Below are 27,998 nucleotides of genomic sequence, written 5' to 3' on the forward strand. Positions count from 1 at the left end.
TCTCTGTAAAATAGTGTTATTTTATCATTTATGTATTCAAATGGCTACAGTTGTCTTAAAAACCGAACATGTCAAATGTAGAAGTGTCAGATAGAACCTTATGGCTGGATGTGAAAACTTTGATAGTCAATATCTCAGATCTATGCTTTGCGCAGATAGAGCCTTATAGTCCAAAGGTCACAACATCATGATAGAGCATTATATTACTGTACATGGAGCCTATCAATTATATTTTATTTATATAGGCCTACATTGAGTTGTGTTGCTCAACACTCAAGAACAAAAAACAATTGAAACAATTGCATAAGTATTCAGCTCCCTGAGTGAATACATGTTAGAAACCGCTATTATTTCACACAGAGTCCGTGTAACTTATTATGTGATTTGTTAAGCCACATTTTACTCCTGAACTAATTTAGGCTTGCCTGAACAAATGGGCTGAATAATTATGCAAAGACTACATTTTAGCTATCAAATTTTTATTCATCTTTAATTTTTCTTTCACTTTGACATTACAGAGTATTTCGAGTATATTGTTGACAACAAAATTACAATTAAATCCATTTTAAACCCACTTTGTAACACAATAAAATGTGAAGAAATCCAAGGGGTCTGAATACTTTTGCAAGGCACTGTATATTATATTATATTATATTACATGTTTTCTATATATTTATACTGTATAATATTCTATGATACATACAACACATCAAAGTATGAAGTTCACAGTTATCTCCATTACATTGTGAACCTTTTGACAGGAAACTATTAGATGGTGACTAGTTTCCTAGACTTTAGGGTTGGTCACCTTGCTGGTCTCCATTTCAGCCTGTGGATTGGTTTCTCAAGGTCAAGGTCAAGGAGTATCTTTGGACCCAGATCCTCCTTTGCTTTTCTTTCGAAAACAATGACATTTCTAAGTGACCCCAAACTTTTGAACGGTAGTGTAAGTATTCAGACCCTTTGCTATGAGACTCGAAATTGAGCTCAGGTGCATTCTGTTTCCATTGATCATCCTTGAGATGGTTTTACAACTTGATTGGAGTCCACCTGTGGTAAATTCAATTGATTGGACATGATTTGGAAAGGCACACACCTGTCTATATAAGGTCCCACAGTTGACAGTGCATGTCAGAGCAAAATCCAAGCCGTGAGGTCGAAGCTCCGAGACAGGATTGTGTCGAGGCACAGATCTGGGAAGGGAACCAAAAAATGTCTGCAGCATTGAAGGTCCCCAAGAACATTTCTGAAATGGAAGTTTGGAACCACCAAGACTCTTCCTAGAGCTGGCCGCCCCACCAAACTGAGCAATCAGGGGAGAAGGGCCTTGGTCAGGGAGGTGACTGAGAACCCTATGGTCACTCTGACAGAGCTCTAGAGTTCCTCTGTGGAGATGGGAGAATCTTCCAGAAGCACAACCATCTCTGCAGCACTCCACCAATCAGGCCTTTATGGTAGAGTGGCCAGACGGAAGCCACTCCTCAGTAAAAGGCATATGACAGCCCGCTTGGAGTTTGCCAAAAGGCGCTTAAAGACTCTCAGACCATGAGAAACAAGATTCTCTGGTCTGATGAAACCAAGATTGAACTCTTTGGCCTGAATGCCAAGCGTCACGTCTGGAGGAAACCAGACACCGCTCATCACCTGGCCAATACCATCCCTACGGTGAAGCATGGTGGTGGCAGCATCATGCTGTGGGGATGTTTTTCAGCGGCAGGGACTGGGAGACTAGTCAGGATCAAGGGAAAGATGAACGGGGCAAAGTACAGAGAGAACCTTGATGAAAACCTGCTCCGGAGCGCTCAGGACCTCAGACTGGGGCGAAGGTTCACTTTCCAACAGGACAACGACCCTAAGCGCACAGCCAAGACAACGCAGAAGTGGCTTTGGGACAAGTCTCTGAATGTTCTTGAGTGGCCCAGCCAGAGCCCGGACTTGAACCCAATCGAACATCTCTGGAGAGACCTGAAAATAGCTGTGCAGTGATGCTCCCATCCAACCTGACAAAGATTGAGAGGATCTTCAGAGAAGAATGGGAGAAACTTCACAAATACAGGTGTGCCAAGCTTGTACCTTTATACCCAAGAAGACTCGAGGCTGTAATCGCTGCCTAAGGTGCTTCAACAAAGTACTGAGTATAGGGTCTGAATGTGATATTTCCGTTTTGTACTTTTAATAAATTTGCAAACATTTCTAAAAGCCTTTTTTAGCTTTGTCATTATGGGGTATTGTGTGTAGATTGAGAAGGAGAAAAACACGATTTAATCAATTTTAGAATAAGGCTGTAACGTAACAAAATGCGGAAAAAGTCAAGGGGTCTGAATATTTCTGAATGCACTGTATGTATGTTAGAGAACCAACGGCTAGGGCAGGGGAAATAAATGAAGGCCTGTCAGTCAGATTAACCAGAACAGAGGCATTGAATACTTCTTGGCTGACTGGGTAGCCTTTATGTTGGAGCATTGGAGACATTCATTGGCATCAGGCTGTTGATTGATAAAGAGATTTGGCTTTGCAGTGATGGGGCCAAACAAAATGAGTGAGGCTATAGGGAGAACATGTGTGATAAGGCATAGCACTAAAGCCAAACACACACACACACACAATACAATAATAATTATAATTCCACATACAAACAGGCCATCTTCCCCAATATGTCACAGATTACAAAGGCCCTTTAATCCCTGAATTGGGCTGGATCACACACTGGCGCAGCGGTCAACCAAACAACTCATCGTCAAGTACACTGAACAAAAATATAAACGCAACATGTAAAGTGTTGTTCCCATGTTTCATGAGCGGAAATAAAAGATCCCAGAAAGGTTCCATTCGCACAAAAAGCTTATTTCTCTCTTTTTTTTTTGCACAAATTTGTTAGTGAGCATTTCTCCTTTGCCAAGATAATCCATCCACCTGACAGGTGTGGCATATCAAGAAGCTGATTAAACAGCATGATCATTACACAGGTGCACCTTGTGCTGGGGACAATAAAAGGCCACTCTAAAATGTGCAGTTTTGTCACACAACACAATGCCACAGATGTCTCAAGTTTTGAGGGAGCGTGCAATTGGCATGCTGACTGCAGGAAATGTCCACCAGAGTTGTTGCCAGAGAATTGAATGTTAATTTCTCTACCAACGTCGTTTTAGAGAATTTGGCAGGACGTCCAACCGGCCTCACAACCGCAGACAGCGTGTATGGCGTCGTGTGGGCGAGCGGTTTGCTGATGTCAACGCTGTGAACAGAGTGCCCCATGTTGGCGGTGGGGTTATGGTATGGGCAGGCATAAGCTACAGACAACAAACACAATTGCATTTTATCGATGACAGCACAAAAATACCGTGACGAGATCCTGAGGCCCATTGTAAGGCACTTTTTTTTAAAGGTATCTGTGAAGAAAAAACCTGCACACCATATACAGTAGGGCCCCAGGACCAGGACTGAACAGCACTACATTAGAGACACTTACAATTATAGTTGTCCAGTTTAGTTGTTTTGTTGCTCTGTGAAGTCCAAAAATAAAATGTTTTGTACAAATTTCAAACCAGCACATCCTTGCATAAGGTAGAATCTATGAGTTTCAGCTAATTATTGATGCCAGACAACAAAATCCAGACAAAGGACACAAGCAAATGTTGCATAAGTTTCACATTTATTTCACTTTATTTTGACAAATTGTTACGTGTCCACAAACATTAGAAGACACTAGAACTCCAACACTCAAAGATAACGTGAGCACTGAGATGACATCACAGGCCAGTTATTATGGAACGGGGGTTACACCTGTGTGATAGGACCCACCACAACCAATCAGGTTCATTATTGACAAGACAAGAGCCAATCAAATGTCAAGGTCAATGCAGAGTCATTTAGGCGGGCGTTTAGTCTACAGGGCTGTTTCTTTACAGGGCTGTTTCTCTACAGGGCTGCACTGAGGGGGATAGGGCGTCATTAGCAAGCAGTGAGGGAAAGAGAGAGAAGGGTGAGGAAGAGGCCGATCCACATGCTTGGATCCAGGAAACGTAATGCCACGTAAAAAAGCTGTCAAATCAATAACAGAACCCATCTGTATTCGTATATAGCCAACTCACGGAACTTCAAATGCGTCGTTGTAACTTCTTCTTTGAGGACGGAACTTCAGATATTCTAGTTTTAAGAAGTACCCTAGTTTTAAGAAATATCCTAGTTTTAAGAAGTACCCTAGTTTTAAGAAGTACCCTAGCTTTAAAAAGGACCCTAGCTTTAAGAAGTATCCTAGTTTTAAGAATTATCCTAGTTTTAAGAAGTACCCTAGTTTTAAGAAGTACCCTAGCTTTAAGAATTATCCTAGTTTTAAAAAGGACCCTAGCTTTAAGAAGTATCCTAGTTTTAAGAATTATCCTAGTTTTAAGAAGTAGATTTAAGAATTACAGTAGATCAGTCCATTCTTAATATGATAAATGATGATGTGATAAATACAATAAATTATACTTGGATGACAATTCAATAGCCCTAATATTCCCTAGTCACGTAATCCACCTCCACATAGAAACAAGAATTCATAAATAAAGCTTTCTTTTCTTCCATTGTTCAAGCAGGCAAAATAGTGGCATACTAGTGTAGACCAATGTAAAAAATGGCACACAACACACACCAAGATGACCACAACCCGTTCAGCAGGTAGGCTAGCGGTTAAGAGCGTTGAGCCAGTAACCAAAAGGGCGCTGGTTCGAATCCCGTAGCTGAAAAAGTGAGAAAAAACAAACATCTGTTGATGTGACCTTGAGCAAGGCACTTAACCCTAAATGCTCATGTAAGTCGCTGTCTGCTAAATGACATAAATGTAAAAAAACGATCCACAATATGAAACCCAGAAAACATAAAGAACCACTAGATTTTCCACAGAAATCAATCAACTCTCAATTATCACACGCAATATATTCCTTATAGGAAGGATATAAGAGGACATGTTCATAATTGAGGATATAAGCGCTTATTAACATCAGTTAGGGAACATCATGTGTGAGAATGTCATGACTTGCATGTTGCTCCCTTGCTGTGGCTATCTGAGCATGCTCTATAGGTTGGCAGATCTAAGGCATGCATAAACCCAACACTGTGTGTTAGACGGGAGAATTGTGTTTGACCAAAACACGAACCTCGCAGTACAAAAAAGGAACAACAGTAGGACATGATCCAATTGGCTGACTGGCCATGGCTGCACTCACACACGATGTTGCTGTAAACACAACACTAACACTTGTTTTTGAATAATGCAAAAGAACGTACAAGAGCATAGAACACTCAGACTATGAGACAACAGGCAACTTTAGTTAGAAATTGCCCATCTCCTATGGCTGCTAGACCAACGTAGCACTGAAGAGTCACTTTACCTCTGTCGGCAGTGCCCCCTTGATTCACTTTGGACTATTCTCATTTCAGATAGCAGTTTGTGGTCATCTGGGTGTGAAAGTATGGTCACAGCAACAATAAACCGCCTCCAAAGTCCCCAGGATGTGCGACTTCATAACATCTACAGGTTCATACTGTATAGGTTTCTGATACAAGCACCAGGCTGTAAAACAGCTATACAAAAGCGAGGATGTTAGCTGCTACTTTACACAAGGAGCTAGTGTAGTCTATAGACTGTACACATATTAGTCAAAATGGATAGAATCACATGGACACATTGCATCAATATAAGGTTCATAGCAACAGAGTAAATAAAAGCTTGCTTCGATACATGTAACATTGAGCTAATGTGGTGGACGTCAACGATATTAAAGTGTGGACTTGATGAAAAACAGGAAAAAGAGAGAAGTGGAGCAAGGGAGGCACTACCTGGTGCGTAACGATGCACTTTCAGACACAACTCGACTGGCGGAAAAAAGGTCCAAAATATCCCACTAACATATCAATAGAGTATAATCACAGGGTTCCTTTAAATTATTCAATATACTGTAACCCACCACCATAGAACGCAAAGTAACCCACCACCATAGAACGCAATAAACATCCTCTTGCTGGAGAGGAGCCATTCTTAGTGTATCCACGTGGAATATTTCACTTATAAACAGACATTCAGGGCCAATAGCAGAATCATAGGTTTCACAAAGGATTACATTAATATCTCACTAAAACCTAGGAGCCATTTTGTCAAGTCTACATGACGGACGATATCTTCACTATTTAAAATAGACAGGAATGCTTTGGTTAAAAACAACTGAGTGAAATGAACAGACATCAAGTCAAGAGAATAAAGTGTATATAACGCAACAATAAAGTGCCATGCGACAAAACCGGTCAGTAAAACAAAACAAAACAAATAAATAATGTATATACACAAAGAATATGTAAAAACACACAAGTCAAGGACACATTACTCTCCACTGTAAGTCAGGCAGCTGGCGTATTAATATGCCTAATACTCTACAAACGTGTTACTATGAAATGTCAACACAGTGAACTCACCATTATCAAAGCATGGAAGGCAAAGAGTAATCCTATTTTCCTATCATATCCCTATCTGTCCATTGCATTCTCAAACTATTACAGCACCCCACATCTATCCCACTGTGTACTGTCCAGAACCTGGATACAAAACACAGTCTTATTATATCACGTTCATCCTATACTGTCTATAACCTGGATACAAAACACAGTCTTATTGTATCACGTTCATCCTATACTGTCTATAACCTGGATACAAAACACATGCAACGACAATGAGTTACAGTATGCGACCGGCAGCCATTTTAACATGAGGTAAATGTGGATATGCTGTTTTAACATGAGAACACACACACAGAAACAGAGATGTCTTATGAGACGACTAGAAAAGGGAATATACCATTATTATTTTTCTTATCAGTCTACAGTGTTTATAAGAAATACATGAGAGGTTTTGATCTGGGGCATAATGTACAGTTAGAGTGGGACGGTAGTAAGTAGCAGAACATTGGAAGTGATAACGACTCGGACTAAGACTTACAGACTATAACGTTTCTCTTTGTTTTGCTAAACCCTATGGGGACTGTTAGTCTGTTAGATAATGGTAAAGTTTACATGCACATTACAATGGGGAGCGTCACAGCCAGCAGGGGTAAGCCCCACTACACAGGGTTGGGTTGTTGGTTAGTCTTATATGGGTCTTAATGGTGTTCAATGGGTAGTTTATACCGTGCATGTTCCAGGTAACCAGGAAAAGGCTTCAAATAGGGCATCAGCTGGGATGGTTTTAAGCGCCGTTTGAGGACGTATCAGCGACAGGATGGAGCACTGTTAGGACAGGGAGAGCTGTTTAGATGAGCTATATACAGGAGAGGGTAGGTGGAGCTTTGAGATTGTGTTGTTTTTTTGTTCCCCCCTCGCGCGTGTTCCTCTCTCTCACATCCTTGGGCCTGACTTTCTTCTGGAGAGCTTAGACCTTGGGGAGGGAGGGGGAAGAGGGGAGGGTTAATGTTTGACTGAGAATGATTGTGGGGAGACACTGAATTTGAAATTAGCTTGAACAAGTGTTTACTAGAAGATTTAAGTAACCTGGTATTACATAATAAAGGTTTGAGGAGGGGTTTCAATGAATGAACACATGAGGTAAAAAGGTTGAGGCAGTGAGGGTTTGGGTTAGGGGTTACTATACCTGATGGTTCCGGCGAGCAGGGGGTTAAAAGCATACAGCCAGTCGTGCATCTCCTTGTCATTACTGGCTTGGAGAAGTATTCCGCGATGCTCGGTGCACACTGCAAATGTGTTTGGAGTCTAAAAGCAGAAATTATTTAGTTACTAAAAGGACGGTACCTGGTAAATTAATTACAATTGGACAGATACAGGAAATCAATGGTATAAATATATATTTATTATATATATACAGTGAGGGGAAAAAAGTATTTGATCCCCTGCTGATTTTGTATGTTTGCCCACTGACAAAGACATGATCAGTCTATAATTGTAATGGTATGTTTATTTGAACAGTGAGAGACAGAATAACAACAACAAAATCCAGAAAAACGCATGTCAAAAATGTTATAAATTGATTTGCATTTTAATGAGGGAAATAAGTATTTGACCCCCTGTCAATCAGAAAGATTTCTGGCTCCCAGGTGTCTTTTATACAGGTAACGAGCTGAGATTAGGAGCACACTCTTAAAGGGAGTGCTCCTAATCTCAGCTTGTTACCTGTATAAAAGACACCTGTCCACAGAGGCAATCAATCAATCAGATTCCAAAGTCTCCACCATGGCCAAGACCAAAGAGCTCTCCAAGGATGTCAGGGACAAGATTGTAGACCTACACAAGGCTGGAATGGGCTACAAGACCATCGCCAAGCAGCTTGGTGAGAAGGTGACAACAGTTGGTGTGATTATTCGCAAATGGAAGAAACACAAAAGAACTGTCAATCTCCCTCGGCCTGGGGCTCCATGCAAGATCTCACCTCGTGGAGTTGCAATAATCATGAGAACGGTGAGGAATCAGCCCAGAACTACACGGGAGGATCTTGTCAATGATCTCAAGGCAGCTGGGACCATAGTCACCAAGAAAACAATTAGTAACACACTACGCTGTGAAGGACTGAAATCCTGCAGCGCCCGCAAGGTCCCCCTGCTCAAGAAAGCATATATACAGGCCCGTCTAAAGTTTGACAATGAACATCTGAATGATTCAGAGGAGAACTGGGTGAAAGTGTTGTGGTCAGATGAGACCAAAATCGAGCTCTTTGCCATCAACTCAACTCGCCGTGTTTGGAGGAGGAGGAATGCTGCCTATGACCCCAAGAACACCATCCCCACCGTCAAATATGGAGGTGGAAACATTATGCTTTGGGGGTGTTTTTCTGCTAAGGGGACAGGACAACTTCACCGCATCAAAGGGACGATGGACGGGGCCATGTACCGTCAAATCTTGGGTGAGAACCTCCTTCCCTCAGCCAGGGCATTGAAAATGGGTCGGGAATGGGTATTCCAGCATGACAATGACCCAAAACACATGGCCAAGGCAACAAAGGAGTGGCTCAAGAAGAAGCACATTAAAGTCCTGGAGTGGCCTAGCCAGTCTCCAGACCTTAATCCCATAGAAAATCTGTGGAGGGAGCTGAAGGTTCGAGTTCCCAAACATCAGCCTCGAAACCTTAATGACTTGGAGAAGATCTGCAAAGAGGAGTGGGACAAAATCCCTCCTGAGATGTGTGCAAACCTGGTGGCCAACTACAAGAAACGTCTGACCTCTGTGATTGCCAACAAGGGTTTTGCCACCAAGTACTAAGTCATGTTTCGCAGAAGGGTCAAATACTTATTTCCCTCATTAAAATGCAAATCAATTTATAACATTTTTTACATGCATTTTTCTGGATTTTTTTGTTGTTATTATGTCTCTCACTGTTCAAATAAACCTACCATTAAATTATAGACTGATCATGTCTTTGTCAGTGGGCAAATGTACAAAATCAGCAGGGGATCAAATACTTTTTTCCCTCACTGTATATAATTTTATATTTGTCTCTAAACAAATATACTTATGGGAAAAATATACCCAATAAGTATATTCCAACAAATATATTAGTGGTATACTGTATTTTTGGTATATCCATATATATTTTTAATAAATTAGTGATTCATTTGTCAAATGTATATGGTATATTTGTAATATATTTTGGATATATTTATGATATATTTGAAAGAAGTTTCTGTCAGTCCTACCCGGAGCAGAGTCTGCTTGTCCTCGCTGTATTCCACCTTGGCGGAGGAGAGGTTGATGACAGCGCGCTCCACACTGTCCCTCTCGTTGCGGTACAGGTAGACGTAGGGCCGGCGCACCACCACGAAGCGCTTCACCCAGCCACTGGTGTGGGGCTCCAGAAAGTGCAGGTAACCTTTCTTCGACACGATGGGGCTGCAGCCCAGGGGAGATAGAAGGACAGTTATATTTCACTTATATATGAAGTAAACATTATATTTTATTATTTATTGTTGATTTAGTAGAAATACAGCCCATTCGATACATTGATTATTATCCAAATAACTTAAGTATTGCATATATATTTTTTCATCTTTATAGTGATTCCAAACAATTAATCTAGCAGCGATACAGTGCTGCTTGAAAGTATGTGAACCCCTTGTCCAATTACAGATTTTTTCAGTTTTTACCATGAAATCTTCCTTTAATCAGAACCAGTCTTTTTGATCGGACATAACAGGTTTATATTTACCAATACCATATGTTGGTGTAGAGGAAATAATGCGTGTAGTAGAAAAACAAAATTAAAAAGGAATTAGTGCAGGTGCAAAAATAAGTGAACCCCATGTTGCGTTGGTTAAATCAAGTAGGTAAGCAGAATCAGGTAGGTAAATAATTAGCTACCAAATGAATCAATCAAAGGAGAGATCGTTAGGAAAGAGTTTGGGCGGGACTCTGATAAATAGAGATAGGAAACCTGGTCCGTTTGGTGTTACCCATCCAGATGAATGCAAAGCACACCATGCCGTGAGGAAAGGAGATCTCAGAGGCCATCAGGACGAGGGTAGTGAGAGCACATCAGTCTGGGGAAGGCTATAAAATCATCTCAAAAAGATTTTAGCTCCATCAGTCCACTGTGAGGCAAATACTTTACAAATGGAGAGCATTTAACATGACAGCAACTCGGCCTAGAAGTGGACGCCCGTCCAGAATATCCACAAGAGCCACAAGAACAATCATAAATCAGGTAAAAGCCAACCCAAACATAACATCTAGAGATTTGCATTCCTCCCTTGCTGCATCTCAGGTAACTGTGCATGCTTCAACAATAAGAAGAACACTGAATCGAAATGCCATTCATGGGAGGGTTGCTAGGAAGAAGCCTCTGCTGTCAAAAAAGAACCAAACTGCCCGTCTTAACTTTGCCAGAGACCACCTGGACAAACCTGAAGGTTAATGGAAGTCCATTCATTGGACCGATGAGTCCAAAATTGACCTTTTTGGTCACAATCAACACCGCTATGTTTGGTGAAAACCCAACGCTGCCTACCACCAAAATAACCTTATACCAACAGTCAAGCATGGTGGTGGGAATGTCAAGATCTGGGGCTGCTTTTCCTCCTCTGGACCTGGACGACTCCACATCATTAAGGGAACCATGAATTCTGAGGTATACCAGGAGATTCTTGAACAGAACGTCAGGCCATCAGTCAAGGAACTAAAGCTGGGCCGAAAATGGGTCTTCCAACAAGATAACGACCCAAAGCATTCAAGCAAATCTACCAAAGAATGGCTCAGGAGAAAGAAGATTTGTGTTTGGATTGGCCAAGTCAAAGTCCTGACCTAAATCCAATCGAGATGCTGTGGCAGGACCTGAAGCGGGCAGTTCATGCCAGACACCCCTCAAACCTCACTCAATTGGCTGAGTTCTGTAAAGAGGACAGATGTCAGAGACTGATTACTGGCTATAGGAGACGTTTAGTCCATGTTATCGCTGCTAATGGATGTGCCACAAGCTATTGACTGAAGGGGTTCACATATGTTTACACAAATCAAATCTGAGTTTCTGTTAAATAAACCACTTTTGTTAAATAAACAATGAAAATATATATTTTTTGTTTCTGTCATTTACCTGGAATGTCTTTATTAAGAATTGGTGTTTAGATAAGGATTTTATGTTTATATGAATATTTTATAGCAAAATAATGACCTGCCCTGTAGGGTTCACATACTTTCAAGCAGCAGTGTATATCATCATTCACCCCAATATCAAACTATGACTCATCTGACCTCTATGGAATCCTGTACAGTAGTCTAGCCCTAGTTTAAGCCCCAGAGTGGTCTGGTCTCACCTGACGCGGATCTCCTGGATGTCAGGGACGAAAGTGCAGCCTCTACCCAGGGTCCTCTTCCTATCTACAGGGCTAAAGGGGTCCAGGTCTGGGGTTGAAGCTCCAGAGCTGGGCTCAATGTGTCTGCAGACCAGGGACAACGTTCCATCAATGTTCTCTCAACGTTCTCAAAACATTCTCTGTGCTTTCTCAATGTTCTATCAATGCCCTTTTAACAAAGCTCTTTCTACAAAGAGAATCAATGAATTTGCATATATACTACTTGTCTAGCAGCAGGTCTGGGGTGAATAAAATGGGAGTGAGGGGTGACAGTTGAAAGGTGAAAGGACATATACCTGATGTCATAATGTCCCTCCACCAATGAGGGGCAAGTAGAGGACGGAGTTAGCGTGCTCAGACCAGAAGAGGTCGGTGACATCAGCGACGCTGACATCTCAGACAGCTGAAACACGTACACACAAGCACACAACGCATACAGATAATCACACAGACACACACAAAATAAGCACACACAAACACGCACATACATTGACACCATTATACATACATCAACAGTTCCCATGTATTGCATTTGGAGGGTCAGCAAGGTCTATGACATAATCTGATACTCATCAAGCAATACGATGAGTTCATGAGAGGACATGTGTTTCAGCCCCAGGCTTTGGTTAAACATGTTAGAGACAACATGCTGTAGTAGGTACAAAGAAGCCTGCCATTCTCTGAGAGGTGGGTGGGAGGAGAGGTGGGTGGGAGGAGAGGGGGGTGGGAGGAGAGGGGGGTAGGAGGAGAGGGGGGTGGGAGGAGAGGGGGGTAGGAGGAGGGGGGGTGGGAGGAGAGGTTGGGTGAAAGATTCCATAGAACAGAAGTAAATCAATGGAAAAGATGGGACCTCAGGGGATGGGGTTTACACCCTCAGCCGATTGGGTATACGCCCTCAGGAGATTGGGTTTACGCCCTCAAGGGATGGGGTTTACGCCCTCAGGGGATGGGGTTTACGCCCTCAGGGGATGGGGTTTACGCCCTCAGGGGATGGGGTTTACGCCCTCAGGGGATGGGGTTTACTCCCTCAGGGGATGGGGTTTACGCCCTCAGGGGATGGGGTTTACACCCTCAGGGGATGGGGTTTACACCCTCAGGGGATGGGGTTTACGCCCTCAGGGGATGGGGTTTACGCCCTCAGGGGATGGGGTTTACGCCCTCAGGGGATGGGGTTTACGCCCTCAGGGGATGGGGTTTACGCCCTCAGGGGATTGGGTTTACACCCTCAGGGGATTGGGTTTACACCCTCAGGGGATTGGGTTTACACCCTCAGGGGATGGGGTTTACACCCTCAGGGGATGGGGTTTACGCCCTCAGGGGATGGGGTTTACGCCCTCAGGGGATGGGGTTTACGCCCTCAGGGGATGGGGTTTACGCCCTCAGGGGATGGGGTTTACTCCCTCAGGGGATGGGGTTTACTCCCTCAGGGGATGGGGTTTACGCCCTCAGGGGATGGGGTTTACAGCCTCAGGGGATGGGGTTTACACCCTCAGGGGATGGGGTTTACACCCTCAGGGGATGGGGTTTACGCCCTCAGGGGATGGGGTTTACACCCTCAGGGGATGGGGTTTACACCCTCAGGGGATTATCTTTACGCCCTCAGGGGATGGGGTTTACGCCCTCAGGGGATGGGGTTTACGCCCTCCGGGGATGGGGTTTACGCCCTCAGGGGATGGGGTTTACGCCCTCAGGGGATGGGGTTTACGCCCTCAGGGGATTGGGTTTACACCCTCAGGGGATGGGGTTTACGCCCTCAGGGGATGGGGTTTACACCCTCAGGGGATGGGGTTTACGCCCTCAGGGGATGGGGTTTACGCCCTCAGGGGATGGGGTTTACGCCCTCAGGGGATTGGGTTTACACCCTCAGGGGATGGGGTTTACGAGTGATGATGAGCAACTGAATATTAATTAATTAATGAAGTGAATCAGGTAGTTATTTCGTTTTAAGGTTAAGTTCTTCGTTAGAATGTATTTCCTTGTTAGAATTCAGTTATTTGTTAAGAGTTTAGTTCTTTGTTTAACCAAGAACTAAATGATCAGAAAGGCTGCGTGTGTGAAAGAGACAGGGGATCAGGAGGGGAAAGGATGAAGATGTCTTGGGTGGAATCAGTGAGAATGGGCTGGAATCTATAGGGGGCACGTTTTGATGGGATCCAAAGTGCTTTGGGCTAGGGGCTGGTTGGGTAAAAGTATCCTGCACGGTGTACTGTAAGTGGGTTATAGAGGGGGTTAAAGGGCCTTGGGTCTGGGGCTCACCTTGCTCTCACTGGCACTGCTGCTCACCTGGCTGTACTCCCTGTTGAAGGTGTGCATGAGCAGCCGCAGACACTGAGACCACAGGAGGAGAGGAGGAGCAGAAAAATTGATTATTATTACTCATAATAAAAACCATTAAAAGTCCAAAAACGAGAGAGAACCAGAAAGTGGCCTAGCAAGCACGTGTTGTATTAGGAGCTCCAAGGTAGGCCGGGCCTGGTTCCTAATAGAAGCCAGGGACTTGTAGTCACCTTGGCAGCCAGCTCCCTTTGCCTCTGGCTGGGGCTCTCCAGGGCGGGACTGCCCCCGGGGATGTAGCTGAGGATGGGGCTCTTGGCAAAGTCGCTGATGTCGCCACTCTTGCAGAGCGCGTCCTGCCCCGCGGCCAGGGAGGCCTCTAGTTTCTCCCGCAGCAGCAGGTAGTGCCTGGTCTTCTCTACCTGTAGAGACACACACAGAGAAACCGCTGAGTCTCTGGCACAAAATGGCCACTGTCCATCATCCAGGTGAGTGACTCATTGGTGAGTAGTACCACCACACAATACTATTGTGAAAACAGCTACTGTTTATGATTGGAAACCATAATTGATTATTTATTATTCAGACCACATTTCAATGGCTGTTTATTTATTTCATTCATTCATTCATTCAACTAATTATCACACTTGACTCCACCCCTTTGGATTCTAGCCCCACCCACCCTAAAGATCCTACCAATCCCAGGCCTCACCTCCTGCAGAAGGCTGAGTTTCTCCAGCTCCCATTGGTGGTCCAGGATGAGGCTGTCACTACGGGGCCTCCACCCAGCCAGGTTCTCCTCTCCACGGACGTACGCCACTGAGGTGTCCAAGACGCGCCTGCGCCGCCGCTGCATGCCTGAGGGTAAAAAGACAGCACACAATGTCAAATATATAGCTCTGGAAAAACACAACTACATCTATATACTGCCAGATGTATCTCCAGATATAGAGTGACTGAATTGTTAAATTGACAGTTGCACACACAAGTTGGATGACATGCAGCCCAGATGCTTGTGTAGAATTAAGCAATAAGGCACTAGGGGGTCTGGTATATGGCCAACATACCACGGCTAAGGGCTGTTCTTGAGCACGACGCAACGCGGAGTGCCTGGATACAGCCCTTAGCCGTGGTATATTGGCCATATACCACAAAGCCCCGAGGTGCCTTATTGCTATTATAAACTGATAACCAACCTAATTAGAGCAGTAAAAATACATGTTTTGTCATACCCGTGGCATATGGTTTGATATACCACGGCTGTCCGCCAATCTGCATTCAGGGCTGGAACCATCCAGTTTATAATCATGTTTACAGTGAAGCATTCTGCCATTCCTTTACTCTACCTGGACTTCCGGCATCAGCGACATGGCAGAGACTGACTTCATACACTCCAGTGACGCGGTTACTAAGGAAGAGAAGAGAGAACAGAGTAAGTACTGTCAGATTCCACAGAGATGGCTTGAGGTTATATATAGTGAGGTTATATACAGTGAGATATATACAGTACCAGTCAAAAGTTTGGACACCTACTCATTCAAGGGTTTTTCTTTATTTGTACTATTTTCTACATTGTAGAATAATAGTGAAGACATCAAAACTATGAAATAACACATATGGAATCATGTATTAACCAAAAAAGTAGCCACCCTTTGCCTTGATGACAGCTTTGCACACTCTTGGCATTCCCTCAACCAGCTTCACCTGGAATGCTTTTCCAACAGTCTTGAAGGAGTTCCCACATATGCTGAGCACTTGTTGGCTGCTTTTCCTTCACTCTGCGGTGCAACTCATCCCAAACCATCTCAATTGGGTTGAGGTCGGGTGATTGTGGAGGCCAGGTCATCTGATGCAGCACTCCATCTTGGTCAAAAAGCCCTTACACAGCCTGGAGGTGTGTTGGGTCATTGTCCTGTTGAAAAACAAATTATAGTCCCACTAAGCGCAAACCAGATGGGATGGCGTATCGCTGCAGAAATCTGTGGTAGCCATGCTGGTTTAGTATGCCTTGAATTCTAGATAAATCACCCGCAAAGCACCCCCACACCATCACACCTCCTCCTCCATGCTTCACGGTGGGAACCACACATGCGGAGATCATCCGTTCACCTACTCTGAGTCTCACAAAGACACAGTTGGAACCAAAAATCTCAAATTTGGACTCGTCAGACCAAAGGACAGATTTCCACTGGTCTAATGTCCATTGCTCATGTTTCTTGGCCCAAGCAAGTCTCTTTTTCTTATTGGTGGCCTTTAGTAGAGGTTTCTTTGCAGCAATTTGACCATGAAGGCCTGATTCACACAGTCTCCTCTGAACAGTTGATGTTGAGATGTGTCTTTTACTTTAGCTCTGTGAAGCATCTATTTGGGCTGCAATTTCTGAGGCTGGTAACTCTAATGAACGTATCCTCTGCAGCAGAGGTAACTCTGGGTCTTCCTTTCCTGTGGCGGTTCTGTTCAAATATTTTTTATTGAACACACACAAGAATGGTGTATAGGTATGAAAGACATGTGTACAGTTCTTATCTAAACATAAGAGAACAGACATGAACAACAAGACCCAGAGTTCTGGACACAAAACAAATATTACAAAACACGACATACAGAACAGGGACAGGTAGAAAGAAAAAGGGTAGATGTAACCCCCCCCCCCCTATTCCACCCTATTCCCCTCCCGACTGCTCGAGTGTCGGGGCCAGCACACGCTGCCCAAAGGTATATATAAATATGACAATTGAGAGTGCGTTAAAAAGTACAAATTCACAGCACCGACTGGTCCAGGTAAGAGAGGAAAGGCTGCCAGATTTGATCAAATGTTGATAATTTATTGTTCAGAATATATCTAATTCTTTCTAAGTGTACAGTTTTTGCCACTTCGCTGAGCCATAATATGGTAGAGGGCGCTTCCCTCCTTTTCCAAAACAACAAGATTATTTTTTTTGCCGAGATGAGACTGTAAGAGATGAGTTGTTTTTGGGAGTTGGTTAATCCGTTTAGGGAGTCGGACACTCCCAGGATTATCAGAAGCGGGTCTGGGTCTATTGAAGTCTCCAGAACTTCAGAGAGGACCCCAAATATTCCACACCAATAACCATACAGACTAGAGCATAGGGCAAAGCAGTGGAGTAGTGTACCCTGCTCAGCCTGACATTTATCACACATAGGGGATGTATCAGGAAATATCCTATGCAGTTTAGTTTTGGAATAGTGTAATCTGTGTAATACCTTAAATTGTATGAGACGATGTCTGGAGTTAATGGAGCAGGTGTGGATATACTCCAAGCTATCCTCCCAGTCTGCCACCGAAATATCAGTCCCTAGTTCTTCCTCCCATTTTGCCTTAATGGCATCTGTAGAGGGTGCGCTAACAGATTGAAAAGCGTCATATAGACGAGATATCAGTTTGTCTGAGGTGGGGCATATTTTTATGCATCCGTCAAACATGGAAGGTTTAGCATTCTCAAATGTTGGGAGGTGTTTTCTAACATAGTCTCTAATTTGTAGGTATCTGAAAAAGTTACTTCTGGGAAGGTTATAAGTTTCCCTCAGCGCTTCAAAGGAAGCAAAGGTCCCTCCTATATATAAATCCCCTATGGTACTTATCCCCAACTCTCCCCATCGCTCAAAGGTGTTATCAAGGTTAGAGGGGGCAAAGGAGGGATTCCTGGCAACAGGGAGCATGAATGATATTGGTCTAAGCTCAAAGTGGACTTTAATTTGCTTCCAGATTTCGGACTGTGCTATGTATAATAGGATTGTTATGGTAAAGTGACATCTCCAGATTAACAGGTGACAAAATCACGGCACCAATAGAGAAGGGGTGACACTCCTCCCGCTCCATGCTAAGCCAGCTGGGTGGCGGGGTTGCGTCATCCAGCAAAAACGTAACAGCGCGGAGGTTAGCGGCCCAATAGTAAAATATACAATTTGGGAGAGACAATCCTCCTTCCATCTTGGATTTACATAGGTGTTTTTTACCTATCCTGTGTGTTTTATAATCCCAGATGAAAGGATTGATAATAGAGTCCAGTTGTTTATGAAATGATTTAGGTATGAATACTGGGATGTTCTGGTATAGGTAGAGCAGTTGTGGGAGGAAGACCATTTTAATGGCATTAATTCTTCCGAGCAGAGAAATTGGGAGAGTTCTCCAAAACTGTATGTTTGCCTTGAGATTTTGCATCAGAGAAGGGAAATTCTCTTTAAATAGTAAGGAGTATTGTTTGGTAACTACAATTCCAAGGTAGATACATTTTTCTGAAGATAACTTAACTGGAAGATGTTCTAGCCAGGAGGTGTTTTGCAACCGTATGGGCATTAATTCACTCTTGTTCCAATTTATTCTGTATCCCGAGAAGGTACCAAACAAATTAATCACCTCAAGAATAGCTGGAATACTAGCTTGGGGTTCTGTTACATAGAGGAGAATATCATCTGCATATAGGGAAATCTTATTTAGAGTATCTTTAGTATTATAGCCGTGTATTGCTGAATTAGATCTGATCGCTTGAGCGAGAGGTTCAATAATTAGGGGCGAAGAGCATAGGCGACAGCGCACAACCCTGCCTTGTCCCTCTGTGAAGGTTAAATCGGGGCGACATTGATTGGTTAGTGAGTATTCTCGCACAGGGGTTCCTATATAAAAGCTGGATCCAATTTATGAACCCATCTCCAATATTAAATTTCTGTAGGACCTTGAATAGATAGGGCCACTCAACTTGGTCAAAGGCCTTTTCGGCGTCAAGAGATATAACGGCAAGGTCCACGTTAGGTAACCTCTGAGAATACATAATGTTGAAGAGGCGCCTGAGATTGAAGAATGAGTTTCTATTAGGGATAAAGCCGGTCTGGTCCGAATGGACCAATTTGCCAATTAAAGTGCTAAGCCTGTTAGCCAGAGTTTTTGCTAAAATCTTTTGGTCTGTATTAAGGAGGGATATTGGTCTGTATGACCCTACCTCTTCCGGATCTTTACCCTTCTTATGTATAACTGTAATAAACGCCTCATCCAAAGTAGATGGGAGAGCTCCATCCTCATTGGCCCGAACCAACATTTTGTGCAGGTAGGGAGATAGCATGTTGCTGAATGTTTTATAGAATTCACCAGGGTATCCATCTGGGCTCGGGGTCTTGCCACTCTTTAGAGATTTAATTGTTTCTCTAATTTCTTCAAGAGATATTTCCTTATTCAGGAAGTTAGAGTCTTCCTGGTTCAGGGCAGGAAGATTACAGTCCTCCAAAAAGTTTTGCATAATTAAGGGGTTAGGATCCGCTTTAGATGTATATAGAGTCTCATAAAACTGACGGAATCTGTCATTGATGTCTTTGGGGGAGGAGAGTAATTCCCCAGATGCAGATTTAACTTTGTGAATCATTCGGTCACTCACGTTTTTTCGAAGTTGTCTGGCGAGTAATTTGTGTGGTTTGTCACCAAACTCAAAATATTTTTGCTTGGCATAGAGAAAAGATTTAGCAATTTTAGCCGAGAGGATCTGATTGTATTTAAATTTTAAAGACATAATTTGTTTATGTTTCTCCATAGATGGATGTCTAGCATTCTCCCTATCCAGTAAGTGAATTTGTCCCTCCAGTTCTACCAATTTTTTCTGTTTTGCCTACTCTTGGCAGTCTGAAAGGAGATGATACAGCCTCTCAAATAAGCCTTCAGCGTTTCCCACAATAATGCTGGGGAAGTCTCTGTGTTGTCGTTGGTATCAAAGAAAAATGTAATTTGGTCTTTAAGATGTTCACAGAATGTTGGTTCTGTGAGGAGCTGAGGATTCAACCTCCAGACCCTCTCGTTTGGTACGATGTCACCCAATCTCAGGGAGAAGGTGAGTGGACTGTGGTCAGAGATTATAATATCATGATATCTCACATTACAGGTATAGGGGGAGTAGTTTAGCATCAACCAAAAAGTAGTCAATTCAGTATATACATTGTGAACATGAGAGTAAAAGGAGTATTCCCTACCCGTAGGATTAGAGATCCTCCATATATCAAATAAATTAGAATTTTTTATGTAGGTATTCAAGAATTCGCTTGAATGGGAGGTAGGGGTTCGCCGGGTAGAGGATCGATCCAAATATTGGTCTAGTACACAGTTAAGGTCCCCTCCAATGACCAGATTAGTATGGGAGATATCTGGAATCAGGGCAAGGACTCTTTTGAAAAAAGAGGGGTTATCAATGTTTGGCCCATAGATATTTAGTAGAGTTACAGAAGTAGAATGGATCTCTCCTATTACGATCACATAACGACCCTCTTTATCCACAATAGTGGTTTTATGTAGAAAGGGAATTCCTTTCCGTACCAGAATCGCTGTGCCTCTCGTTTTGGCAGAGAAGTTAGAGTGATACACTTGTCCCACCCACTTACATTTAAGTCTGTTATGAGATTTGTTTTTCAGATGGGTTTCTTGCAAAAATATAATATCAGACGAAAGTGCTTTCAAGTGGGCTAGGACCCTGCCTCTCTTAATTGGTTCGTTTAAACCCTTGACATTCCAGGAAGTGAATGTAAGTCCCGCCCTCATTTGTAGTTCCTATGGTGGCCTGCATTACATGTAACTCACTAAAAAGGTAAGAAAGCGCACCAAACCATCACGATCAGCATATGTAGCACCTACACCCGAGCAGTATCCCGAAGCACCTTTACTCTCCACCCTGTTCCCCTACTTTCCCCAACCTTTACCCCCCCCATCAACCCACATTTAACAGGCATACACACATAGGACAGAAAAAAAAATGAAAATAAAAATAACAAACACATTGTCTGGCCGATGCCAAAAAAGCACGGCGCGACCTCGAACAAGAGGTAAAACACAAATAAAATCCCAACTATGCGCTCACCTCTCACTATCCTAGAACTTCTACTAACATATGAACTGAGGAGGCTCCCGCACTTAAAGTGTTCAATTAGCATCTAATAAACCTAAACAGAATAAGTTGCAACTTAAACATATTGCGCACTTAAGGTTCATCTTGGGTCAATCCCTGAGATAAGCAAGATGTATCATCACAAGATTCTATTGCTAAGCAATACCGGTCTAAACATAAACCATCAGTAACCGACATAGACAGCAGTACAGTTACATATTGTGGGTTAGGAGAAGGGAACAAGGATTTTGATAAATTGAACGTACCCCCCAATCAAAAAAATAACAAAGTAAATAAAAATGTAAAAATTTTTAAAATACATATGTGCACACATACACATACACATATACACATCCACACACACACATACATACATACATACATACATGTGTATACCTACATACATACACACACACACACACATACGTATATATATACGCACACACACACACATATACACACGTATACACGCACACATACATACACACACCCAAAAAATATATACATATAAAATAAATATTCTTAAATATATACAGATACATACACACGCATCTACATACACAAACATGCATACCCCAGAATAATAATCTATACAAATTTAAAATATACACATACATAATACTAAAATGCTAAGAGAAAATAATAATAAAGTACAAATAATTATTATTATATGTACACACAGGAATAATGTAAGAATTGAAAAATAAATAACGAAACAAAACAAAAATGGGGGAATATAAGTATATCCATCCGAAAGTGTCAATGATCCGACCTGGAAGGCCTCCCAAACAGGCATCGCTCTAAACCCAGTCGGAATGAAAGTGAAATTAACGTTAAGTGAGAGCTCTGACCACCCTCCATTGGTCAGCTCATCGTATTACATGTTCGGTAGCCCTTGCTGAGACCGTTGAATACGGTTTCACCCGTTATGGTATGGTATGGTAATTCGAGTCCGTGAGCAGACCTTAACACACAATGACAAGGCACTCTAACCTGTACGGGGGATTGGAGTATATTCCCGGACAAACTTCTCTGCGTCCAGAACCGAGGAGAGCCAGATCTTCTCCCCGGAAGGCGGGGTAATTCTTAGTCTTGCAGGGAAGAGCAAGGCTGGGCGAAGATGGAGTTTGTAGAGTTTGGTCATGACATCTCTGTAGCCAGCGCGGTGCTTTGCCACATCGGGCGCATAGTCCTCATAGACACGAAAGGGGTGCCCTTTATGTAACAGGTTGCCCCTCATTCGAGCCTCGTGCAGGATAAGATCCTTGGTCTTGAAACTGTGACAACAGATGATTACTGGGCGAGGACGCTGGCCCGGTCCAGGCACTGGGACAAGGGCGCGATGTGCACGGTCCAGTAGGGGATCCGACGCCAAAACATCCGGTCCCATTGCATCCTTCAGTAGCTTGGCGAAGAAGTCGGTGGGGCGAGAGCCCGCCTCCACCCCCTTCTGCCAGACCCACCACGCGAAGGTTATGACGCCTGGATCTGCCCTCCAGGTCGACCACTTTCACAGAAAGCCTCTGCACATTATCCTGCAATGACGTGCATAGCTTCTCTAACTCGTCGATCCTACCAGCGTTGAATTCAGAAGCTTTCTCAAGGTCCACAATACTCTGGCCCTGCGAAGCGACTCGTTCGAATGGTGCTCTCGATTTTAGTGTCCAGTTCAGCAATAGTAGCCTTAAGATCCTCCGCTATAGCAACACGTAGTTCTCCCAAAGCCCGGGTAAGTTCTGTAAGTGTCACGTTGTTACCTGTGCCTTCCGCCATGTTTGTCTCGTTGTTTGGTGGGGAGTAGGCCTCTGATGTAGATTTATTGTCCTTTGGTCGCTTATTACTAGGCATTTTCACATAGAAAGTTACAATATTGTATTAGAAAGAAAAGTTTGTTGTAACAAGTGCAATAAAGTAAGTTAGGTTAGATTATTTCGCAAAAAAGTTGCGGGAGCCTCTCACACACAGCCGTTCACTCCAACATGCTAGCTCCGCCCTCCTGTGGCGGTTCTCATGAGAGCCAGTTTCATCATAGTGCTTGATGGTTTTTGCGACTGCACTTGAAGAAACTTGACATTTTCCATATTGACTGACCTTCATGTCTTAAAGTAATGATGGACTGTCGTTTCTCTTTGCTTATTTGAGCTGCTCTTGCCATAATATTGACTGGGTCTTTTACCAAATAGGTCTATCTTCTGTATACCACCCCTACCTTGTCACAACACAACTGATTGGCTCAAACGCATTAAGAAGGAAAGAAATTCCACAAATTAACTTTTAACAAAGCACACCTGTTAATTGAAATGCATTCCAGGTGACTACCTCATGAAGCTGGTTGAGAGAATGCCAAGAGTGTGCAAAGCTGTCATCAAGGCAAAGGGTGGCTACTTTGAAGAATCTCAAATATAAAATATATTTTGATTTGTTTAACACTTCTTTGGTTACTACATGATTCCATATGTGTTATTTCATTATTTTGATTATTCTACAATGTAGAAAATAGTAAAAATCAAGAAAAACCCTTGAATGAGTAGGTGTGTCCAAACTTTTGACTGGTAGTGTATATAACCTAGAATAATATGTTCTAATTCTATTTCAACGGGCCTAGCTACCTCTCTGAGGGCCTGAGGCAGCCGGTACTGAAGAGGTTCCTAATGGATCGAGAGGCGGGGAGCTTGGCGTCACGGGAGTAGAACACCATACAGAAGTCTTTGGTGATCACCGTCGGCTGGGTGCAGTTCTCCATCTGAAAGGAATGGATCAGAACCAGCACTAAACTCACAGCCCTTTACATTGTACTGTACAGGCTAACTTTCCCTGTCAATATAGAGAGCCAACCTGGGTGATGTTTTGGGGTTGCAGCGAGGGAAATGTTTACCTCTAGGTAAGCTGAGAGGGTGATGTAGATCTTCTCTCCATAGGGAGTGACGCGGTTCAGAAGGAGGGAGTTGTGCATGGAGCTGTCCCACGCTGCCTCAAATCGGTAAAACGTCCTGTAGGTAAACGTAAGGGCAAAAGTGAGTGTTTTTTGTGTATAGCACAGGAGGCTGGTGGTACCTTAATTGGGGAGGACGGGCACGTGGTAATGTCTGGAGCGGAATTAGTGGAAAGGTATCAACAACATCAAACACATGGTTTCTGTGCGTTTGATGCCATTCCATTTGCTCCGTTCCAGCCATTATTATGAGCCGTCCTCCCCTCAGCAGCCTCCACTGGTATATAGATGTCGTTTTCAATTTGTCAATGGTGAATGAATGGAAACATGTAGTATGACTTTCCTTCATCGTCATAGATCAGGCAATATCAGGAGGAAAGAGTATTCAGTTGCGCAAGCCCCTCAAAAGACAAGGGGTAGTGAAACAAACTCTATACATGGACAGAAACAACAGCTTTTTAATTCACTGTTTAGCGTCAAGTCAAATGAACACGTGGGATTAAAAAAACAGCAGAAAAATGTTCGAAAAAAAAAGATTTAAAAAAAAGAAAGAAACAGAGTTGAGAGGAGAGAAGGGAAAAGGTTGTGTGTTATACCTATGGTCAACTCCCAGGGAAACACTGCAATACAGCGAAGCACAAAGAGAGAAGGGGGAGCGGGTTAAACAAGCAGCTTGGCTGTGGATTTCACAGTAGCAACGTGACAACAATACACAGTGCTAATATACAACAACAGAAAGAGAGAAAAATAGACATACTGCAGCATCACATTAAGGAAAATCATATTCAGTGCTGTTGTGAAAGAGAGAAACAAGCTAAGGCCATTGATACATAACTACAGTATGTACAGTGTGTACAGTAAAAGCTCCGAAAGGGGAAAGCGTACGTACTTGTCGTCATACGAGGGCCAGACGTAGCCTGCAGACAAGATGTTGAGGGAGAGGATGTTTGGGTCAATGATGGTCTCGTCAGCCTCCGGAGTGTTCCGGATACGCCCTGAGAGAGGTCAAAGGTCAAAAGTCAGAGATGGATCTTTATGATCCACCCGACACAGCCAGAAGAGGACAGGCCACCCCTCAGAGCCTGGTTCCTCTCTAGGTTCCTCCATAGGTTCCTGCCTTTCTAGGGAGTGTTTCCTAGCCACCGTGCTTCTACATCTGCATTGCTTGCTCTCTGGGGTTTTAGGCTGGGTTTCTGTATAAGCACTTTGTGACATCTGCTGATGTAAACAGGGCTCTATAAATATATTTGATTGATTTATTGATGTACTGTAAAGATGGAGCTAGTGGATCTTTATTGTCATTACGCTCTGTTGTCTCCTAATAAAGCATTCTTCCATCCGTACTCACCCACCACCAGCTCCTTGACCTCCTTCCACTCTACGTAATTTCCTGTCTCGTGCGCTACGGTAACTGTGATCCTCCTCTGGATGCCCTGTGGACAGGCCAGCAGACAGGAAATCAACACTGGAAATAGATTCAAATCAACTCCCCTCTGAAAAAGTTGCAATTCTTTACCTGGTGAAGGAGGAAGGTTCCATGGCAAGGCATGCCACCTTTGTGGTCCACCACTGAAGGGATGTAGCTGAGGACAGACACAGAACACATTTACAAACTATATGAGTGGATTATGATTGTTGTGTCCATTTGATTCCTTGATATGAATGGGGAAGTAAGGAAACAGATGTAAGGTTGCTCACTCTCCATTGGCCTCCAGCTCACAGATCTCAAAGAAGGCCATGAGGTCATATTTGGAGTGACATGGGCCAGCCGTGGAGCGGGTTAAGGTGTTTAGCTTGGTGGCCGGCACTGTGAAAGAGAAGGAATGAATGAATCTGTTCTGGTTAACGTTCTGGCTCTGTGACAAAATACTTTGCTAAGATAAAGAGAAGAACACAAAGCCACGTTTGACCCCTCACCTGGTTTAGACAAGGGCATGACCCTCGGGAATTGCCTCCTAGAAGGTCGAAGGGGACTGGGAAAAAAGTGTGAACTTTTAAAATGGACTGTTTTAGCAAGACAGTGAAACAGGACAATTTGAAGAAGAAGAGAGCAAGTACAGTTCTATCACCTGATGAGGTCTTTGCAGAGGGGTGGGAACGGCTGTTTCTGGTAGTGGCCAAACACCTCAAAGACGATGGGCTGGGTCTTGATGTACTCCACAAACGACTTGGTGACCTCCACTGTGATCTAATAGACAAATCAAAAGCGAGGTTAGCCATCACTCAATAAGGCGTATTACAATGGATGATACAAGGAAATACAAATTCATGATTAATTCATGGTAATATCATAGAAATAACACTTGTAGTCACCTATTAGTTGTAATGAATAAGAATATATCGTTTATGGTCAGTACTTACATTCTGTACATGGTAGAATCCCAGAGGAGGACCTCTGCCAGTGTTCTTCAGTGGCTCAGTGGAGAACGCCTCGTCATGTCGGTGGATGAAGCTGTAAGTAGGAAAACACATTCAATCAATATTAAATATTCAGTAATCATGTACATTGAGTGTATACAAAACCATATACATTATACTACTGCACTGTAACACTAATATACACTGAGTGTACAAAACATATTTCCATGACATAGACTGACCAGGTGAAAACTATGATCCCTTATTGATGTCACTTGTTAAATCCACTTCCATCAGTGTAGATGAAGGGGAGGAGACAGGTTAAAGAAGGATTTTTAAGCCTTGAGACAACTGAGACATTCAGAGGGTAAAGGGGCAAGACAAAATATTTAAGTAACTTTGAACGGGGTATGGTTGTAGGTGCCAGGCGCACCGGTTTGTGTCAAGAACTGCAACACTGCTGGGTTTTTCACACTCAACAGTTTCCCGAGTCCATGCCCCAACGAATTGAGGCTGTTCTGAGGGCAAAAGCGGGTGCAACTCAATATTAGGAAAGCGTTCCTAATGTTTTGTACACTCAGTATATACTATTTACTACTTGCAATATGCTGCACTGATTATGATCACATTTGGTGGACACTTGTCTTTCACCATCAGACGAGTCTGCCATAGGAATAACACTAACCCTTAGGAATAACACTAACCCTTGGGAATAACACTAACCCTTGGGAATATCACTAACCCTTGGGAATATCACTAACCCTTAGGAATAACACTAACCCTTGGGAATATCCCTAACCCTTGGGAATATCCCTAACCCTTGGGAATAACACTAACCCTTACGAATAACACAAACCCTTACGAATAACACAAACCCTTAGGAATAACATTAACCATAAGATTTTTGTTTAAATCAAGAGAGGATGGGGTGGTTTCTGGATAGAGAGAAGTGAAAATTCCTGAATGGCACGGCGTCGTCATAGCAATGAGCTATGAGACAGTTAGAATATGAGGACTGCCTGAGTTAAAGTACTTGAACCATAGACACTTGCAGTTGTTCCTAAGAGGAGATTTTAGAAACAAATGCCCCCATATGCAACATCTTGTCATCATCATCATTCCAAATGCTTTTCCTCACTGACATCTTGTCAAGTCTCTCTCAAAAACATTTAACCTAAACCTCAAAACACTTCCTGGTCAAATAAAGTATAAAATACATCAAAAAGCTGGGTGGGAGGCACTCACTTGAACTGGCAAAAGATATCGGCATATTCGGCGGAGATGCTGGAGGCCTGCAGCACGGTGACCCTGAAGGTGAAGGTGGATCCGATGCGGAGGTGGGACAGGCCCTTCTCCTGGTTCAGCTCCAGAGGTAGTTCCAGACCCAGAACCCCCTTCAACGGGCTCTGAGGGGCCTCCGGAGTGGCTGTGACGGGGGACAAGTCTGTGGTCATAGTGAGTACACGTCGACCTTTCAGTTTACATTTCATTTTCATATTATGGTTTATTTGGATAGGGACCGATACGAAACACATCGACACATTGAATAAACAATTATCCGATGCATTACACCCTAGATAGGCGTACATAAATACAGTGGGGAGAACAAGTATTTGATACACTGCCGATTTTGCAGGTTTTCCTACCTACAAAGCATGTAGATTGTCTGTAATTTTTTATCATATGTACACTTCAACTGTGAGAGACGGAATCTAAAACAAAAATCCAGAAAATCAC

The 27,998-nt window shown here is 43.2% G+C and overlaps 1 protein-coding gene across 6 annotated transcripts in view; it reads right to left on the reverse strand.

The window, feature by feature from the left end:
• Positions 1-3,633: 3,633 nt before the first annotated feature.
• Positions 3,634-27,998, reverse strand: part of LOC121580718 (kinesin-like protein KIF1A) — a 58,435-nt gene continuing 34,070 nt past the window's right edge. For 2 of the 6 annotated variants that reach the window (XM_041895717.2, XM_041895720.2), the window contains exons 29-48: positions 27,507-27,705; positions 26,265-26,355; positions 25,973-26,091; positions 25,821-25,894; positions 25,602-25,710; positions 25,420-25,486; positions 25,252-25,336; positions 24,793-24,898; positions 24,500-24,523; positions 23,847-23,961; positions 23,581-23,714; positions 15,440-15,501; positions 14,806-14,951; positions 14,327-14,515; positions 14,076-14,147; positions 12,116-12,222; positions 11,781-11,903; positions 9,672-9,864; positions 7,619-7,737; positions 3,634-7,405 (exon numbers count right to left, since the gene is read on the reverse strand). In XM_041895717.2, coding sequence (XP_041751651.2) covers positions 7,366-7,405; positions 7,619-7,737; positions 9,672-9,864; positions 11,781-11,903; positions 12,116-12,222; positions 14,076-14,147; positions 14,327-14,515; positions 14,806-14,951; positions 15,440-15,501; positions 23,581-23,714; positions 23,847-23,961; positions 24,500-24,523; positions 24,793-24,898; positions 25,252-25,336; positions 25,420-25,486; positions 25,602-25,710; positions 25,821-25,894; positions 25,973-26,091; positions 26,265-26,355; positions 27,507-27,705 — 2,174 coding nt within the window. In that variant the 3' untranslated portion in view covers positions 3,634-7,365. The remainder of the gene's footprint in view (positions 7,406-7,618; positions 7,738-9,671; positions 9,865-11,780; positions 11,904-12,115; positions 12,223-14,075; positions 14,148-14,326; positions 14,516-14,805; positions 14,952-15,439; positions 15,502-23,580; positions 23,715-23,846; positions 23,962-24,499; positions 24,524-24,792; positions 24,899-25,251; positions 25,337-25,419; positions 25,487-25,601; positions 25,711-25,820; positions 25,895-25,972; positions 26,092-26,264; positions 26,356-27,506; positions 27,706-27,998) is intronic. The other 4 variants (XM_041895722.2, XM_041895718.2, XM_041895723.2 and 1 more) reach the window with 2 other exon arrangements.

The sequence above is a fragment of the Coregonus clupeaformis genome, chromosome 14, assembly GCF_020615455.1.
Source record: "Coregonus clupeaformis isolate EN_2021a chromosome 14, ASM2061545v1, whole genome shotgun sequence".
NCBI lineage: Eukaryota > Metazoa > Chordata > Actinopteri > Salmoniformes > Salmonidae > Coregonus > Coregonus clupeaformis.